At 60.3% G+C, this 16,991-nt stretch overlaps 4 protein-coding genes across 4 annotated transcripts; all 4 read left to right on the top strand.

The window, feature by feature from the left end:
- Positions 1 to 3,489: 3,489 nt before the first annotated feature.
- On the top strand, positions 3,490 to 7,458 carry LINJ_35_3560 (putative structural maintenance of chromosome (SMC) family protein; the record flags this gene model as incomplete). The annotated part of the gene is made up of 1 exon (XM_001469123.1): positions 3,490 to 7,458. The coding sequence occupies one exon, from the start codon at positions 3,490 to 3,492 to the stop codon at positions 7,456 to 7,458; it is 3,969 nt and encodes a 1,322-aa protein (XP_001469160.1).
- A 1,869-nt stretch (positions 7,459 to 9,327) lies between these two features.
- On the top strand, positions 9,328 to 9,996 carry LINJ_35_3550 (conserved hypothetical protein; the record flags this gene model as incomplete). The annotated part of the gene is made up of 1 exon (XM_001469122.1): positions 9,328 to 9,996. The coding sequence occupies one exon, from the start codon at positions 9,328 to 9,330 to the stop codon at positions 9,994 to 9,996; it is 669 nt and encodes a 222-aa protein (XP_001469159.1).
- Positions 9,997 to 10,847: 851 nt separating this feature from the next.
- Positions 10,848 to 12,128, top strand: LINJ_35_3540 (conserved hypothetical protein; the record flags this gene model as incomplete). Its single annotated transcript, XM_001469121.1, has 1 exon — positions 10,848 to 12,128. One exon carries the CDS (start codon positions 10,848 to 10,850, stop codon positions 12,126 to 12,128), a length of 1,281 nt encoding a protein of 426 aa, XP_001469158.1.
- Positions 12,129 to 13,188: 1,060 nt separating this feature from the next.
- LINJ_35_3530 (conserved hypothetical protein) lies at positions 13,189 to 15,378 on the top strand (the record flags this gene model as incomplete). Its single annotated transcript, XM_001469120.1, has 1 exon — positions 13,189 to 15,378. The coding sequence occupies one exon, from the start codon at positions 13,189 to 13,191 to the stop codon at positions 15,376 to 15,378; it is 2,190 nt and encodes a 729-aa protein (XP_001469157.1).
- Between the last annotated feature and the right edge of the window lie 1,613 nt (positions 15,379 to 16,991).

The raw sequence follows: 16,991 nt of genomic DNA, 5'->3' as shown, positions 1-16,991 counted from the left end.
ATGCTCGGGCGGCGCGCGGGGCGTCTTCTTCCCGGGGGTTGCCTCCAGAGGTGCCCGCTCTGGCCCCCAGAACGGCCTACGAGCGGGCCCACCCGGTGGGGCAGCTCCCCCGGCGGTGTCCGCCATGAGTCTGGCCATGCGGTTTGCCTTGCCCGTGGGTGGCGCGTTGCGGCCGTGCATGTGCGGTGGTGGGTGCGGCTGCGTGGCGGATCCGCCGCTTCTCCCTGGTGCGCCTTCGGGCCGTCGCGGTGGTCTCGGGGTCGGCGCGGCCCTTGCGGATCGATTTGGCAACCAGCGGCCGGCACGGTTTCCGGCCCACCCCGCGGAAAGGGCATAACGGGGCCACCGCTGCTACTGGCGGCGCCGGGCCATATCCCTCCCCAGGGTGGGCAGCGAGCTTGGCCACGCGGTGGCCACCCGGCGCTGTGGTGGCCCCCCCATGGCCCCGTCTGCGCTGTGCCGTTTCTCGGGGTGCCACCACCGCTCGCGGGCGCCAGGTGTTTGCCCTCGGGCCCATCGCGCGGGGGCGAGGACGGAGGGTTCCAGCCCGGTTGAACCGCCGTTTCCCGCCGCACACCCCGGCGGCGCGAGTTGGTGTCTGTTCCCATAGCCTGAGGAGTGGGTGCAACGCCGCTTGATGTCTGATCGAGAGCTTCCCGTGCCACCAGCGTCACTCTCAGGTGTGTAGCCCGGCGTGAAGTGCATCCGCCGGGTAGGGTCGTCGCAGCAAAGCCAGGCCGTAGCCGCTGCAACCTCGTCCTGGAGAACAAGGGAGGGGGGCCTACACCTCTACGTATGTCCTCCTGTATGAGCGCGGAGACGCCACAGCCGTGCTTCTCTTTCCACACGAGACCGCTGAAAGCTCGGGAGGCCGCATGCCCTACGGGCCTGTGGTGGTGGAATGCGTCTCTTGCGGAGTGCAGACTTGTATCGTAGATTCGACGAGGAGGCGGGTCAGCCAACACCGTCTGGCATCGCTCAACCCATCGCAACTCCGCTGTGCATAAAGCGCAGGCTCGGCCCAGGGTTACGCTCAACATCACCGCAACGCAGCTAAAGCAGAGAAGCTGGAGGCGGATGCGTCGGTCTGCTGAATTGTCGGCAAGATGCGTGGCGGGCTGGCACAAGCTTGATCATGGCTGCAAGTGCCTTCGGCACATCACCCGCGCAGACCTCCTCTCCGACACCGAGAGTCCGCAGCCGTGTCCAAGGGGTAGGCTGCAGGCTGTTGGCCTCCTCGCAGGGTGAGCACCGAACGCTGATACAACGGTGAGGTGGCTGGCGTCATCAAAGATAGGTAAAGGAGGGGGAAAAAGAAGCGAAAAGTTCGATCGTCGCCATCAGCAACACAAAGACTGAGGAACAGAGCGGTGTGCGTGGGCGCGTGTGGATACGTGCCCTCGCAACGAAAGGAATTTCTTGTTTCAGTTTTCTTCCGTCGAAGAGGTCAAATGGGGGAAAGAGAGCGCAACTTTTTTTCATACGCTGTATGGCCCTCTCTTGTTTTATTCTCACTTGCATCGTTGCCTGTACGCAAGGCACTGTGTGCGCGTGTCGTAGGTCTTGTATGATGGCGAAGAAGTCTTCACCGTGCTCTGTTTGATTTAATTTTCTTTTTTATCTGCAATGTTGAGTTGGCCTGTGTGTCGGCCTTCTTCCTCGTTTGCAGGTTCAGGGGAGTCGTCAAAATGGCTTCAGTCGTTGGGAAGAGCAAGCCTTGGAAAGGCGCACGGGAGAGGTTGCGAGACAAACGGCCTCGAGGATGGCCAAGAGTCAAGTGGCCGGAGGTGATGTCGCTCACACGTGTAGAGTGAGCCGCCGACTTGTTTGCTTGCGGTACGGCAACTGCACTTTGGGCGGGAATAGTGTGAGAAAGGTAAAGTGAGAAGATAGAAAGTGGACGAATACGGTGAGCGTCGGGGCATGAGGAATGTGTGGGAGAGCAAAAGTGTGCGTGTCTAGTGTCCCGCGTCCCCCTAAGTGTCGACTTCTCCCCTTTTCCCCTCCTTCAGCTTCCCAGACCACCACCACCGCCTCAGCTTCGTTCTTTACAGCCTACTACACACCTCCCTCTCCTTTTCACCTCAAAAAACGCGCAATTTCTTAACTATCTATATGTGCATACATATACCGGCGGCTATTAGGGCTTCGTAGTCTTTCTTTCCCTCTCTCCCTCCCCGCCCCAATGCGCCACGAATGAGGTGACGTGGGGTGGTGGCGACGGGAACGGCGAGCGGCGCCGGGAGGAGGAAAAGACGGCCAGCAATCAAGTCTGACACTCACACCAAGGTACACACAGGCGGAGAGGAATGAGTTGGAAGGGGAAGGTGGGGGTCTTCTTACACCTCGCTGTGTTTTTCTCTCGCTTTCATATGGAAGCCAAAGGCCCCTCCCCCTCTAACAAAAAAAATGACGGGGATCACAACAGAATACGGGCCTTGTGTATTACCTCTGCTCTCCTCTGCTTTTATTCTTTTCAATCTTCTTCTTTAGTTTTTCTTTTTTCGGTTTTCTTTGGGGGAGAGGAGGTGGGGTGGGGGCTTTCTGCCTTTTTGTGCGTTTGAGAGTACCTGAACGCGGCGAACGAAAGAAACGTGCGCGCGGAAAGAAATGTGTGCGCTTCACGCGTTGCACTTTTTTCTTGTTGTCTGCCTAGATGTCAAGGATGATGGGGCCGTTTTCTTCTCTGCGTGGTGTGTGAGGGCACCTTGTCTTTCTCACGCGCACTTTGCAGGTGTTCGAATCGGTCATGAGTACCCTCGCATTCTTTTAGTTTTTCCCCCAAGTGCATGCTGAATAACTCGGTGGGGAAGGAAAAGGAACATCCCTTCTTTGATGGAAAAGCGATCACCAGAAGGGCGTGCGAGTATGTTTAAATGCACGGACCCTCCTTCCGGCTTGCTCCAGCGCGCCTTTGTGCGTGTGGCGACGGCTCACTGGCGACTCTCCTCTCTGTGAGTGCATCAACGGGGCTTTCCAACTGCCTGCTTATCTTGTTCCTCGTGATGCACGTCTTCCTCTCCAAATGGCTCGGCCATCTCTCTCTCGTTTTCCCTGATACCAGGCCGTTGGCACACACACACCCATAACGTATACGGCACCTATCGCGCACCCGAATCGGGTAGAGAAGAAAAAAAGGAACGAGACGCGGAGATTGTGACCCTCTTCTCACAGAATAAAAAAAGCGAGCCTCGGTTCCGTTAACTCGCTTACTTGAATACTGCACGTGCACACGCCCAGGCGATTCCTCACGCGGGGCAGCTCGAATTTTGGATCGCTCGCTTTTTTTTGGGGGGCGGGTGACAGCGAGAAGGCGTGAGCGCGCATCTGTGCATGCGTGTTCCAATAGACCAGAGTTGCATAGAATTGACGCGATAGAGAGAGAACGGTGGTCCTGTGCTCTCAAGCCACATAGAGGTACCCTCCCACCACCACTCTTCTACTTCCATACATATCCACTTCCCCCCTCACACACACACGCACGCGCAGATGCTGTCAAAGATTCACCGCGTAGAGCTCGACAACTTCAAGAGCTACTACGGCAAAGCCGTCATCGGGCCCTTCAAGGATTTCACATGCGTTGTTGGACCCAACGGCGCCGGGAAGTCCAACTTGATGGACGCGCTGAGCTTCGTGCTGAGCAGCACCGTCACACAGACGAGCGCCTCATCGATGCGCGGTAAGTCCGCCGTCGACTTCATTCATCGCAAGGCAAAGACAGCGGGTAACGGGTGCCGCGTGACTTTGGTGATGCGCCATCCGGCCTCGAAGAGGGCAGTTGCTGCCGCTGCAGTACCGGCTGGCGACGAGTCGGGCAAAAGCGATACCGCTGCGTCCGCTGCCCGTCGTGGCGCGGTCGTCGCCGACGACGGGGAGCACGTTCATCACAGCAGCACCGTCGAGACCTCTTTTACTCGCCAAGTCGATGTGCAGGGTACGGTCTCATGCCTGCTCAACGGCAAGCCAGTGACAGAGAAGGAGTACGTGGCCGCGCTTACCGAGCACCGCATTGGCGCCCGTGTTGACACGTTTCTCGTGTTTCAGCATCAGGTGGAGGCGGTCGCGCAGAAGAAGGCGAAGCAGCTGACGGAACTACTCGAGCAGGTCAGCGGCAGTGGTGAGCTTCATGGTGAGTACGCTACCAAGAAGGCCGCACTGGAGAGGGCCAACGAGGCGCTGACGAGTGCGTCTCTCGAAAAGCGCGGGGCTGCCGTGGCGGTGCATCAAATGCGACTAGCCAAGAAGGAGGCGGAGCGCTACGAGGAGCTGCATCAGCAGCTGACGAGCGTCAGGCAAGAGCTAGCCCTCTCCGAGCTCTTCGCCGTCGAAACGGAACTTGAGAAGCGCAAGGAAGAGCTGCAGCAGCGCCGCGACGCGCTTGCGGAACTGGAAAAGAGCATTGCAACAGAGCAGACAATCCGGGAGATGAAGCGGACGTACGCGACCCGGCACAAGACGTACTTGGAGGAGCTGAAAAAGGCGCGTAAGTCTGCCGATGATCTGCGGCTTAAGCACAGCACGGTGGAGCGCATCAAAGCCGCCCTGGCGCACCTAACCCGCAAGGCAGAGCTGCAGCGACAGGAGCTGGAAGCGGCGCAGAAGGCGACAACTGTCCGCACTGTCGAGGCGGAGCGGCTTGAGGGGCAGTTGAAGAAGCAAAAAGCGCTGCTTGACACTTTTGAAAAGCGCTGCGTCGCTGACGACACGAAGCGAGTCACGCTGAACACCGTGCTCAATCAGCAGCAGCTGGATGAGTACCGGCAACTGCGGAAGGAGGCGGAGTGCGCGACCGTGATGCTACGCCAGCGCCGGGAGACGGTGCTGCGGCAACGCGACTCCGCACAGGAGGCCCTGAAACAATGCGACAGAGCCGCGGAGGCACACCAGCAGCAGATGAAGGACGTCAGCCAGGCCATTGAGACGGCCGCGAAGTACGGGGCTGAACTGCAGCAGCGCCGCAACGAGTTGGAGGAAACGGTGAGCACGCTCAAGGCCCAGCTCACGGAAGCCAGTAAGGACCTTGAAACAATGCAGAAGAAAAACAAAGCACGGGAGGTGGAGTTGGCACGACTGCAGGAACAGTTGCACGAGCTGCGCTACATGAAAGACACAAGCAAGCAGAACGCGCGCATGGCGGACGCTCTCCAGGCCTTGCGCTCTCTCTTCCCAATCCGCGGACGCATGGTGGATCTGTGCACGGTGCCCAACGAGCGGCACCGCAACGCGGTCACGGTGGCCATGGGCAAAAACCTCGAGGGGATCGTTGTGGAGACGACCGCGGTGGCAATTCGCTGCGTCAAGTATCTGAAGGAGCAGCGCATGCCGCCCATGACGTTTCTGCCGTTGGACGCAGTGCAAGGCAAGGCTGTTGACGACCGTCTGCGCACATTTAGTGGCACATGCAAGCCCATTGTCGATGTGGTTCGCTTTGAGCCTGAGCTGGAGCCGGCGGTGCGGTATACACTGGGTCAGACGCTGCTGTGCGACACGGTTGCCGAGGCCAAGTCGGTTGCCTACGGCCGCGACGGGGAGCGCTTCAAGGTGGTGACGCTGGACGGCACAGTCCTCCTGAAGAACGGGTCTGTGCAAGGTGGTTTGGCCTCCGTACAGAGCCGCGCCCGCAAGTGGGACGAGAAGAAGTACGAGGACCTTCGCGTTGCCCGCGACCGCCTGTTGAGCGAGGCCGCCGCAGGTGGTGAGGCAGAGCTGGCTCGCATCCAGATCTCGATTCGGGACATGGAGGCGCGGCGCGAGTTTGCTGAGAAGCGCGTCGCTGTAGTGCACACGGAGCAATGCGCTAACGACACCAAGACGCAGCGGCTGACGGAGGAGCTGGCGAAGCTGGAAAGCCGCGGAGCCGATTTCGCGACGCGGCACAAGGGATACGCGGCGGAGCTGCAGGTGATGCACAAGGAGCTGCTGGAGCTCTCCAAGTCGATCTCGCGCGTCGAGGGACAGGTTTTTGCTGACTTCCAGAAGAAGGTGGGCATCCCCAACCTGCTAAACCTGGAAGGACAGCAAACGCAAGAGGCAAAGCAGCGCGCCGAGACCCGGCAGCAGCTGCTACTCGTGATCCACAAGCTGGAGAGCTCGCTCGAGATGGAGGTGAAGCAGGTCGGCGACGCAAAGATCGCCGATTTGGAGGAGGCGTGTGCGCGGCTGCACAAGGAAAAGGAGCAGTGCAAAAAGGACCTCACCGATTACAAAGCGCTCGTGGAGAAGGCGGAGCGGCAGCACCAGGAGACGAGGAAGACGGCTGCGCAGAGCCGCACCGAGCTCGACTCGCTGGAGCAGCAGATTCGAAACGCGACTCGAAACTCCGAGACTGATCTGGCTCGTGTCGCCCAGGCGCGGAAGCTCGTCACAGGCATTCAGCTTGCCTGCGACTCTCTGCGGTTGCGTCGGCTGAACCTGGTGCGCCGCTGCCAGATGGACGAAATCGGTATTCCACTGAAGCCGGCGGCCAGCAGCGGAGCGAAACGCGCGCGCGGCGAGGATACGGGCGCGGCCACCCGTGCCTCCTCCGGGCTGCCTACGCCGTCGTCGCGCCAAAGGTCCAGCGCCACGGGGAGCCGCACGCAAATTCTTCTCTCCGAGCCGTTCACACTGCTTGTCGAAGGCGGAGCGAGCCAGAGCGGCGTTCGCGGAGCAACGAGCGCCGCATCTTCTTTTGCCTCCTCGCCGGCCCTCGACTCAGAAACGACCATGTGCATCGACTTCTCCTCGCTCACGGAGGCACAGCGGGTGGCGGCAGCGGACCGGGCTCAGTTTTCTGCGTACAGCCACCATGCCCAGGCGCAGCTGGAGGCGCTCGCCGCCGAGATGGAGTCTCTGGCGCCAAATATGAAGGCCGCCTCGCGCGTCATGGCATCGGAAGATCGTCTTGGGGCGTCGTCGACGCTGCTCGACGAGGCCCGCGATATGGCCCGTGTGGCCAACAAGGACTTCACCCGCGTCAAAGAGCAGCGCACGGCGCGCTTCATGGAGATGTTCGAGAAGGTGGCGGCCACAGTGGACCGGGTGTACCGCGAGCTCACCATGGGCACCCGCGCTCATGCAGTGCACGGCTCGGCGTACCTTAGCCTGGAGAATGTGGAGGAGCCGTACCTCGGCGGCACCACCTACCACGCCACACCGCCTCTCAAGCGCTTCATGCCGATGGAGCTGCTCTCCGGCGGCGAGCGCACCATGGCGGCGCTGGCGCTTCTCTTTGCGATCCACGAAGTCTCCCCGACGCCCTTCTTCGTGCTGGATGAGGTGGACGCGGCGCTAGACGCCGGCAATGTAGAGAAACTTGCGAGCTACCTTCGCAAAAACTGCCAGTCGTGCCAGTTCGTCGTGGTTTCGCTGAAGGAACAGCTTTACCACATGGCAGATATGCTGCTGGGCGTTATGAAGGACAAGGATCGGGAGAGCTCCAAGGTGATCACCATGGACCTGCGTGGCTACGCGTACTAGCGTGCACAAAAACAACCACACGCAGAAAGGGAAAAAAAAGCGAGCTCTGCGGGGAAAAGACGGACGAAAAGACAGTCGCCTCTGGCAAGCAGCGATGCTACAATGGCTGGGTGTGAATAAAGAACAAGGGCAAACAATGACTCACCTCTACGCATCATACCTTCGTAGCTTCGACCACTTCGGGCCACTTCGATTCGGCTTCCTTTCGTCCCTTCTCGTGCGCTCGTGCTCGTACGTCTCCTATTCGTGCGAAGCGCACCCATATTGGCACACCACGACGAAGCAGGTCGACGGGGCGGCGATGGCAGGAAGCAGTCGCTGGAAAGCCCCTATCCTGTCCTCCTCCCCGCATGTCGAGCATTTGTTACGCTGCTTTTGTGGCCGTCGCCACTCCAGCGTACGGTTTGTACAAGGGTACGCGAACGCTCGTGTTTTTCTTCGCAGTCTCCTACTCTTCTGTTCTCCGTCTATCTTTATGTTTCTTGTTTTGCGCCCACTCAAGTGTCGCAGGAGGCGGAGGTGGATGGGGAGTGCACCTGTTGTTGTTCTTCCCCCACCCCACCCCCGTATGTGAGCCGAAACGTAGGAGGTGCTCTCGCTCGCTCGCTCGTGTTTCCTCTGCCGCTGCTCGGCACACTCCTCCTTTTCAACAACGATAGAATTGCTGTGATACAGAGCTACAGAGGGAGTCCACCCGGCCCCGCCCCGCCCCCCCCTCGTCGTTGTTGTCTGTTTCTGTCTCCCCCCCCAACCCACTCACCGGTATATGTGTTTGCACCTCCGCAAGGCCAAGAAAGGGGCAGAGTCCATTCTTTTCCCCTCCCCCCCATAGACGGTCTTTTCCACCTTTTTTGTAATCTCACTTTCTATGTTTGTTTTTACCCCCCTCCCCCCTCTCTCTTGGGGAGTAGGGCCTCGCGCCTCTGATGTTTCCTGCACTTTTTTTTTGTTCGTGCGTGTGTGTGTGCGTGGAGGGGGAGCGTACCTTTGTGATTCCAGCTGTCACGGATGATGATATTCCCGGCAGGTGTGCGCGTGTGAGTGGTACGCATATCATGAGCAGAAGGCACCAACAGTCAGAAGAAGTGCTCGCATGCACAACACGCGCGCATGCGTTGTTTGCGTGAGAGGCGGCGCGACGTAGTTCATGTGCTCTCGAACCCTGCTCGCGTGATCAGCCCGCGTCTAATGTAACGGCAAGTCACCCACGCGCAGCCTTGACCGCCGCAATCTGAAGTGGAGCGACGACAAATAGGGGGTGCCGGCGCAACCACTGTGTCTAATGCTGCACGCACCATCAGGTCCATGACCTCGTACTTCTCCCCTCCCCCTCCTCTGCTCTTTTTCTTCGATGGCGCGCATTACGGCTCACTTAAGTCGGACTGTTTCCAACGCGCTGTTGTCTCCGCTTGTAACATTGATTTGGTTTTGCGCGAAAATCATTCGCTATCGCGGTTATCAAAAAGGCCTGGCGTGCACTCCAAGCGACGCGCCTGCGTTAGCGGTCGTTATTCCACTGGTGCGTCAAACTGCTTCGGGCACCCCGATAAATCTGCCGTTGGCCACTGTTGCCCCCCCCTCCCCCTCGTTTTTCACTCAACGTAAGCGCACTACGGTACCTGACCCAGCAACCCAGCCGCCATGGGAGAGAAGCAGTCGAAGGGGTACTGGCAGGAGGACGAGGATGCGCCGGCATGCAACGGGTGCGGCTGCGTCTTTTCCACCACGGTGCGCCGCCACCACTGCCGCAACTGCGGCTACGTCTTATGTGGTGACTGCTCGCGGCACCGGGCTGCCATTCCGATGCGGGGCATAACGGAACCAGAGCGCGTCTGTGACGCGTGCTATCTTGCTCTACGCAACAGCAACATGGCAGGGAGCAGTCTCAGCAAGGGAGGTGTGGTGTCCATCGTCAACCCAAGTGAAGCGGCCAATCGACCAGCTGCGTGGGCGGCAGGCGGCACCGCCGGCGGTCCATCAGCCGACCCGAGAGTGTCGGATGCAGCCGGTGTCGCGGCTGAAGCGCAGCCATCGAGTACCGCGCCAGAGCTGACCGAGGAGCAGCGAAAGGCGGAAGAATACTACCATAACCTGTACGGCGGTGGCGCCGGTGATCATGGCGACAACGACGCCGCAGGGACTGCCGGGACTCACCAGGGGACGATCAGCCCGGAGGCGCTGGAGAAGGAGCTGCTCATCCAGCGCTGGAACACGGTGCGGCAGGCCACCGTCTACGTTGACATTCTCGTGCAGCAGTCGGAGCGCGTGGAGCCGGATACGGCGGTGGAGTACAGTCGTGAGACGGAGGCTCTCACCCTGGAGCCGGAGCTACCCATCAATCAGCTCGGCACTCGGATGCTGCCGTTGCCGCCGCCCACCACCGATAGCGCTCGCTACCTCGTAGAGCCAGTGACGATCATTGGAATGCCCAGTACCACACTGGAAAAGGTGGCCGCGGATCTGAAACAGCGGCTTGCGACGCGGATGCCAACACATGCATTAACACGTGAGCCGGCCGACAACTTTGTGGGCTATTAGAGGTGGCGGCGTGCTTTCTTCTGCTTCGTTCCCTTTTTTTCTGGTGGCACACATTCATAATGTGATGTACGTGTTTAGGTGAAAGGCGCCGATGAGGGGAAGCAACAGCATGCACTGTTGCGCGTGCCGTTGAGTGTGTGTATGTGCGTATGCGTGCGTGCGTGTCGCGCTTTTTCTTCTTGGCCCTCTCCCCTCCCGTCGCCGTGTTTCCAAGGTGCGTTGTCTTCTGCTTGGTGCTCCGTCTCTCCCTATTGTGCTAGTGATAAGAAAGTCAAATTCTTTCTTTTAGTTGCTGCGGTTGTGGTCTTCAGCGCTGTGGCTGGCGTCGCTGTCGACCCGCGGAAGTTGTACATTGGAATCGCACACGTCTCGCTTCCCGTGGCCCTCTTCCTTCGCTTCTCTTACCGCAGACACATGCACCGTGCGGTGCGGTGAACAATGTCTCTTCGAGCACTTCTTTCGGTTTCCATTAGGTGATGTGCCCTGGTAGGATCCCGCCTATGCCTCCATCGAAGGTATGTGCTCCCTCGTCCCCAATGCGGCGACTCTTCGCCTCTCCCCTGCTCTTTCCTCTTCTCACTCTGCCTCTCTTTTTCTGCAAGGAGAACGGAGGCTGCCGAGATTATACATAACTAGAAACGAAAACAAAACGACCGGCAGCACGCACGCAGACGCGCCCGTGGGCCACTCGTCACGCACGAGCGCGTGCCTCCTTTTTCTTTTGGTGAGAAGGCCAGTCTGAGCCCCCATCCATCGCTGCAACGGCCGCACGTAGAGAGGCCTGTTGGGCGGCACGCCCTTGGAGAGTTTGTGGGCGTTAGGAGCACGGCGTACTCTCGTTTAATAGCACCATGATGCGCTCCAGCAGGGTGGCGCGGCGCCAGATGCGTCCCTACTACAATCTGCCCTCCAAGTCGGAGCACGGGCGCCGCATGACCGGCTTTCTCACACCGTATCGCCACTGGATGTGGAAGCAGAACGAGCTCTGGCGCAACGTGCATGAGGCTCAGTTTGAGCATCTACGAAAGTTGTACAAGCGGCAGTGGCTCGAGTCGTTCCGCGTCAACGCGGACGAGTACATTTACAAGTACAACATCACCAAATCCGCGCAGCTAGCGCAGTGGGAGCACGAGATGCAGGGCCAGGAGCGCAAGCGTCGCGAGTCGCAGCAGCTGGCACAGGGCCGCCAAGCGTTGAAGAAGAAGCACCTAGACCTGCTGCGCGAGTTCCACGAGCGGCAGTTCTTCTACTGGTACGAGCGTGCGAGCGAGCGTCTGCAGTACATGACCCACATCAACTACATCTCACAAGCCAGCATTCAGGAGCACATCGACCGCGAGCTGGACAAGTACACGGTGGGGTCGAAGGCGCCGTACCCGCTCAACTTTGCTGGCCAGATGCCGATGCTGGAAGACAAGGACGGCAACATTGCGCAAGTGCCTTCGAATCTAATGACGAACCACGCTACGGAGAACCCAGATGGCGGGGCCACCATGTACGAGGCACCAGAGGGCACCGCCGTCGCGGAAGAGAAGCTGCTGCAGATGATGGCGTCGGCCCAGGAGGAGGAGTTGCGCATTCGCCCCGAGGATAGTGACGCCTGGTCGGAGTCGATGGAGGACATGGACCGCAGCGAAAGTGCGAGAATCGACTCACGTAAGGTGGCGCGTAGCATGGAGGAGACAGATGAGGAGCGGGAGGTGAATCGGCGCGCCTACATCGATCGCGGCAAGACGGGCTCCAAGACCATTTTCCGCCGCCCAAGGTTAGACGACGATGGCGCCACGCCGCCGAGCGCCGGTGGCACGACGCCAATGAAGCGCCGCAAGTCGAAGATGGACAGGATGCATGCCTTACAGGAGCAGCAGGACGCGGTGGCGGCCAAGGCGACGGCCAAGGCGCTGAAGGACGAAGATAGTGTCGCCAAGGCGACGAAGCGTGGCGAGGTGGCGGAGAATAGAGGCCGCTTGCGCGATCGCATGATCATGCCGTCTCTTGAAACCCTGCAGCAGTCGCCTGAGATGATGGCGCAGAACAAGCCAGGCGGCCGTGTGCGGACACATCACCTCATGGAGAAGGTCTACGGTATCGGGAGGTTCAAGAAAGGTGGTGGCGGGGATGAGGATGCGTAGATGCAGAAGGCGGCGGATTTGTCTGTGCTGGATATTTCGGCGTGTACGTGTCATGCCCGCAAAGAGCATTGAAACAGCAGCAGCACACACACACACACACACACACCAGGGGCACCCGCAAGGGCAGAAGCGTGTCTCTGCCACCGTTGCTTGCGTTGAAGAAGATCTATATGTGTATCTGGCGGTGAACGGTCTTCCCTTGCGCCACCACCATCTCTCTCTCTCTCTCTCGTTGTGAGGCACGTTTGGTTTTCCTTTTCCTTGTCGCACGTAACAGCAACCACCAAGCACTCATGCCGGAAGAAAAAAGGAGAGACAACCATTAGCGCAGCTCCGTGTGCTGTCCTCCTGGTGTCGTCCGTGGCACGCCTTGATGTGTGTGCCTGTGCGTGTGGGGGGGAGGGGGGGGCGCACACACGCGCCAAAGCGCGAAAAGAAAGAGATCCAACGGCGAGAGTGCTGTTCGCCCTGTTCGTTGGGTAGCCCCAAACCCTTCGACAAGGAGAAGATGAGGGGAGGCGGACGAGGCGCACGGAGTTGTTTGGTTTGATGCAAGCGCCCACATGCGCACGCACACACGCAGCCACACAAATGCGTCACGGTGACACCCTTCATGTGTTTGCAGCTCTTCCTCACTGACCGCTTCTTCGCCTTCCCCCTCTTAATCCTACGTGGTTGGCCTCTCCGTAGGTCTTTGTCAAGCTACTCTGACCTGTACGTGTGCACTGCGTTCCCTCACCCTTCCATTCCTACCCTGCTCGCCTCTAACCTCGTTTGCACCGCTCATCCGGGCACAGGAGGCGCAGAAGAGCGACACTCTAAGTCACCAGAGCGTGCTGCGTGCTCGCCATTGACTCCTGGAAGGAACGCAAGTTAAGTACAACACGCATCACACCGCTGAGGATTTCACAGAAAAAAAAGAGCGACCGCCCCCAAGCACTCCCGTAGACCGAATCGACGAAGGCGATCGGCGCCTTATACAGAAGACTGCACAGCGTGGCCGAAAGCCTTTTTCTTTTGCTTAGCATCAGCCACCGCAACGGTAGCGCGACTCAGCAGGATGCAGTCTTATCGTCTCGAGGTGGCCGTGAAGCGAGTGTACGGACTCGACCCGCTCATCGCCAGCGTCGCGTCAACGATTTCTGTGGAGGTGCGCTTCCTCGACTTTCCCCCCATCGTGATACACCCGCAAGGCTACGCTATTGGCGACTCAGTGACATATAACATCTGCCACAAGGCTGACTTTCGAATGAGCAGTGAGCAGGCTGTCGCTGTCTTTCCTGCCATGTGTCAGTGTCAGCTGGTCAGCGTGAAGGAAGGGGCAGTCGTTGGCGCTGCGCGGTGGTCGTGTCCGTGTCCGTTGGTACCGCAACCCGATGCAGCTGCCCAACCTCCCCTGCGCACGTACGCCGACTACGTCATCGGCAACGCTGCCGGTGAGACAGTGGGCTACGCCGATATGAGCTGCCGGGTGCTCTCGCAGGATGCGCCGGCACCGCGGGCATCGGTGATGCCGCTGCCGATCGCTGCACCCCCTGTCCGCGATGCCGAGCCCAGCAGAGAAACGGGCGCCGAGCAGGGCAAGCCGTACATCGTGCGTGTGGTAGTAGGTGAAAGTGATCGGCATCGCCGCCCAAGCCAGCCTCCTCGCTGCGAAGGCGTGCAGGACGCGTCACGCGGGCACGAGGCGACGGCAGCGCGTGCCAGTGTTAGTGATCGTGGCCAGCCGCCAAGGCGTGTGCCGGCCAACACCGCCGAAAAGAGCAGTCTACTTCATCTCCTGCAGTACGATGTGGCGTATCAGCTGCAATCTCTTAGCGAAACCGTCGCGGCAGCGCTGCACCGAGAGCACGATGTGTTGACACGCACGCCACTCAAAGGACCGGACAAGAGTGGCGCCGTCAGCACCTCCCGGCTTACCAAGTCCATCGACAACCATGTGGCATCAATTGTGAGGGTGGCAAACATCATATTGCAGGTGGCAAATCAGCTTGTGGACAACAGCCCTGCCCCACCGCGTATCGGCACTAGTCGTGAGGTGAAGGACATGATACGGCAGTGGCGCAACCCAGTGAACAAGCTGCCGCTTCCCGCTGAAGGCTCCGTAGGCCATTACTTACAGTACGACGTGCTCTACCAACTCCAGTGTTTGGGTACCAACTTGGCGTACATGATCGTTGCCTACCGCGCGGCGCTAGACACACCACTGTCGTCGATCCCTGCACAGCACGTAGAGTACTGCGACGAGCTTGGGCACGAGATTCAGCACCTCACGAAGCACATCAACATTCTCGTCCAATCTAGCGTGGATGGAACGCTCAGCACAGCGGCGCCGTCCATCGTGCCCGAGCCTGTCGCACATGATAAACACCGAAAGAGAAGCAAGGGAAACTCGCAGAGCACACCGCCGGCTGCAGGGCCGCAGCTAGCCCCTCCCAAGTTCACTGGTGCCGCCAAGAGCTTGAGCCGGACTTCCTACTCGTCTTTCAGCAGCACCCGTAGCGCGAGCAGTAGTAGTTTGTCCTCATCTTCCTTGTCATCGTCCTTGAATCGACCGCCAGCGCGGGGGTCGCCGCCGCAGGCGCCAACAGTCGTAACCGTCCCGGCAACTCCGCCGCCAGCCGTGTCATCACAGCAGGCGGCGGCACCCGCGCCGAACGCCACGTCCCAGCCCCTGCCACCGCCGCCTTCCTACAACGCGGCGGCGGCAACAACATCAAGCCAGCAAACGTCGCCTCCACTGCCCACCCAGCCGCCGCCGCCCTACACCGTCGCCGCGCCGTCGGCTCAGTCAACGGCAACGCCACTTCCAACGCCAGCAAAGTCGCGAACGGGGCTCTCACCCTCCAACTCAATAGAATCCTTCAGCGCGCCAACCGTCCCGTCGCAGGCGAATCAGCTCGTGTCACCCGTCTCTTGGATTAACCAAGAAAGTAACTATCAGTCACCTCCAGTCGCCACGTCGCCACCGTCGCTTCACACCGCGTTGCAGAGCACGGGCATCTACGGCACGGCTTCTTCCACCTTTGCGCCGCAGCCCGTCCTCGCCACCGGCGGCCCACCTGTGCTCCACCCTCCGTACTTGTCCTCGGTGCCTCCACCGCTCGCAACGCCGACTCCCCTGGCGCCGCCAAGCGCTGCACCGTCACCGCCACCAATGGCCGCACCAAAGCTGGCCACGCAGCTGCCGATTCAGCCGCAGCCCCAGGCACCTTTGGCGATTCCCATACCCGTCCCCATCCCACGCTGACGTGTTCACTAGCAGGAACGCGCCCTTCTTTGCATATTTTTAGAGAAACCGTCCGCCACCTGCTCTTATAGATTTTTTTTTATCGCCCAGCCAACGCTGTCTCCAATAAGGAGAGACACATCACTGCACGCCATCTACGTTAAGTGCTCACACTCCGGGGTAGCCAAGCAGATCCTCCCCCCCCTTCCCATCCCTGCCAACACCAAGCCGCCCCTGGCCCCGACAGGGTCAGGCGCACAGGACATGGGGAGGGCCAGTGCAACTTGTCGCTGCTTGATGTCAGCGGCCACGTCCTGGATGGCGCTGCGTTGGAGCGACCTGCGACAGCGGATGCCTCTGCCCCACCCATATGATGAGCAGAGTGTCAGCACGATTCGGACGTATCCCAGCCGGTCCTCACACCGCCTGCTGGTGGGGGGGGGGGCCTGAGCCACCCCGAGGGATGCACCCCGCGGCCACCGGCATGATGATAACTGCTGTAGGGCAGCCTACAAAGTGGGGGCCGGTGAGTTGCGTTGCAGGCTGGGGCCGTGCTGCGGCGGCTGGGTGGGCGCGTTGCCGCAGCGGCTGTCCAGCGCTGCTTTGCGCCACGCCGTGGGGGCCTGAGACAGGGTCGTCAGGTAGAGTGCAGCTTGACTCGTGCTATATCGCAGAACAAAGTTTCTTTTTGCTTTTACCGTGCCATTCTGCCGCGAGCAAGTGACAAAAATAGACGCATACAACCACAGCTCACCCGTCTCCGTAGGGGGGTTACGGCTGCATCCTGGGCGTCTAGGACGAGCCGCCTGCCTTCGCATCGGGTCATACGCCGCACGGGCACTTCCTGTCCTTGCTCGTCCCTTCCTCGGGTGCGTGCTGCGCGGCGGGCGTCCCACGGACATGGGTGAGCTGCATGGCCTGATCCAACGCGGGCCGCGCCCATGCTCCTGCTCGAGGGCGGAGGCGGTGGCGTCTGTCGTGCGGGTAATAGGGGAGTGGTCAAGGTGACATGCCGGATGAGCTCGAGGAGGACGTTGGCCAGCCTCAGGTCAGGGTCCTCGGTGGCCCTGCGCACCCCCTGTCTGCGTGCCATGCTTCGCCCTCGGTCGCTTCACGCCGCGGCATCCCATAATATGGAGACCCTCCGCATGGGGAGTCGGGAGGGCCCGGATGGTGCAGCTCGGGCTGCTCTCGTGATGCTTCCGGCATCTGTGCCTCATCAGTGCAGCCCTGGACAGATGCCGAAGATGCCGCATGCTATGCACACATGCGCTGTGGGGCTCACTGCTATGGGATTTCTTCGCGCCCCTTCCGTCCATCACTCTTGCTCTCTCACCTCTGCACTCTTTCTTTCGATGTGACGCCCTCATGGCCAGCACCGGCGGGGGTGGAGGCTCTGGCGGGGGCGGGGGGGCGCGGCAACACCAGCGGAGCAGCGGGCAGCACGCCATCCGCGCTCCGCCTCGTCGCTGCCAGGCACCCGCCGCTGCAGCGATCCCCAGTGCATGGGACGGGGTGCCCGCGCGGACCTGTCCGAAGATGGCCACCTGTCGTACCGTGAGCTCAGCATCCCTGCTCCTCTGGGGTGGGGAAGGCTGCCGCCAAGCACCTCTTGTCTCAGCGTGCCGCATCGG

The sequence above is a fragment of the Leishmania infantum genome, chromosome 35 (genome assembly GCF_000002875.2).
Source record: "Leishmania infantum JPCM5 genome chromosome 35".
Lineage (NCBI taxonomy): Eukaryota > Euglenozoa > Kinetoplastea > Trypanosomatida > Trypanosomatidae > Leishmania > Leishmania infantum.
Note: the sequence above shows the minus strand (reverse complement) of the source record. Positions and strands in the feature narration are given on the sequence as shown.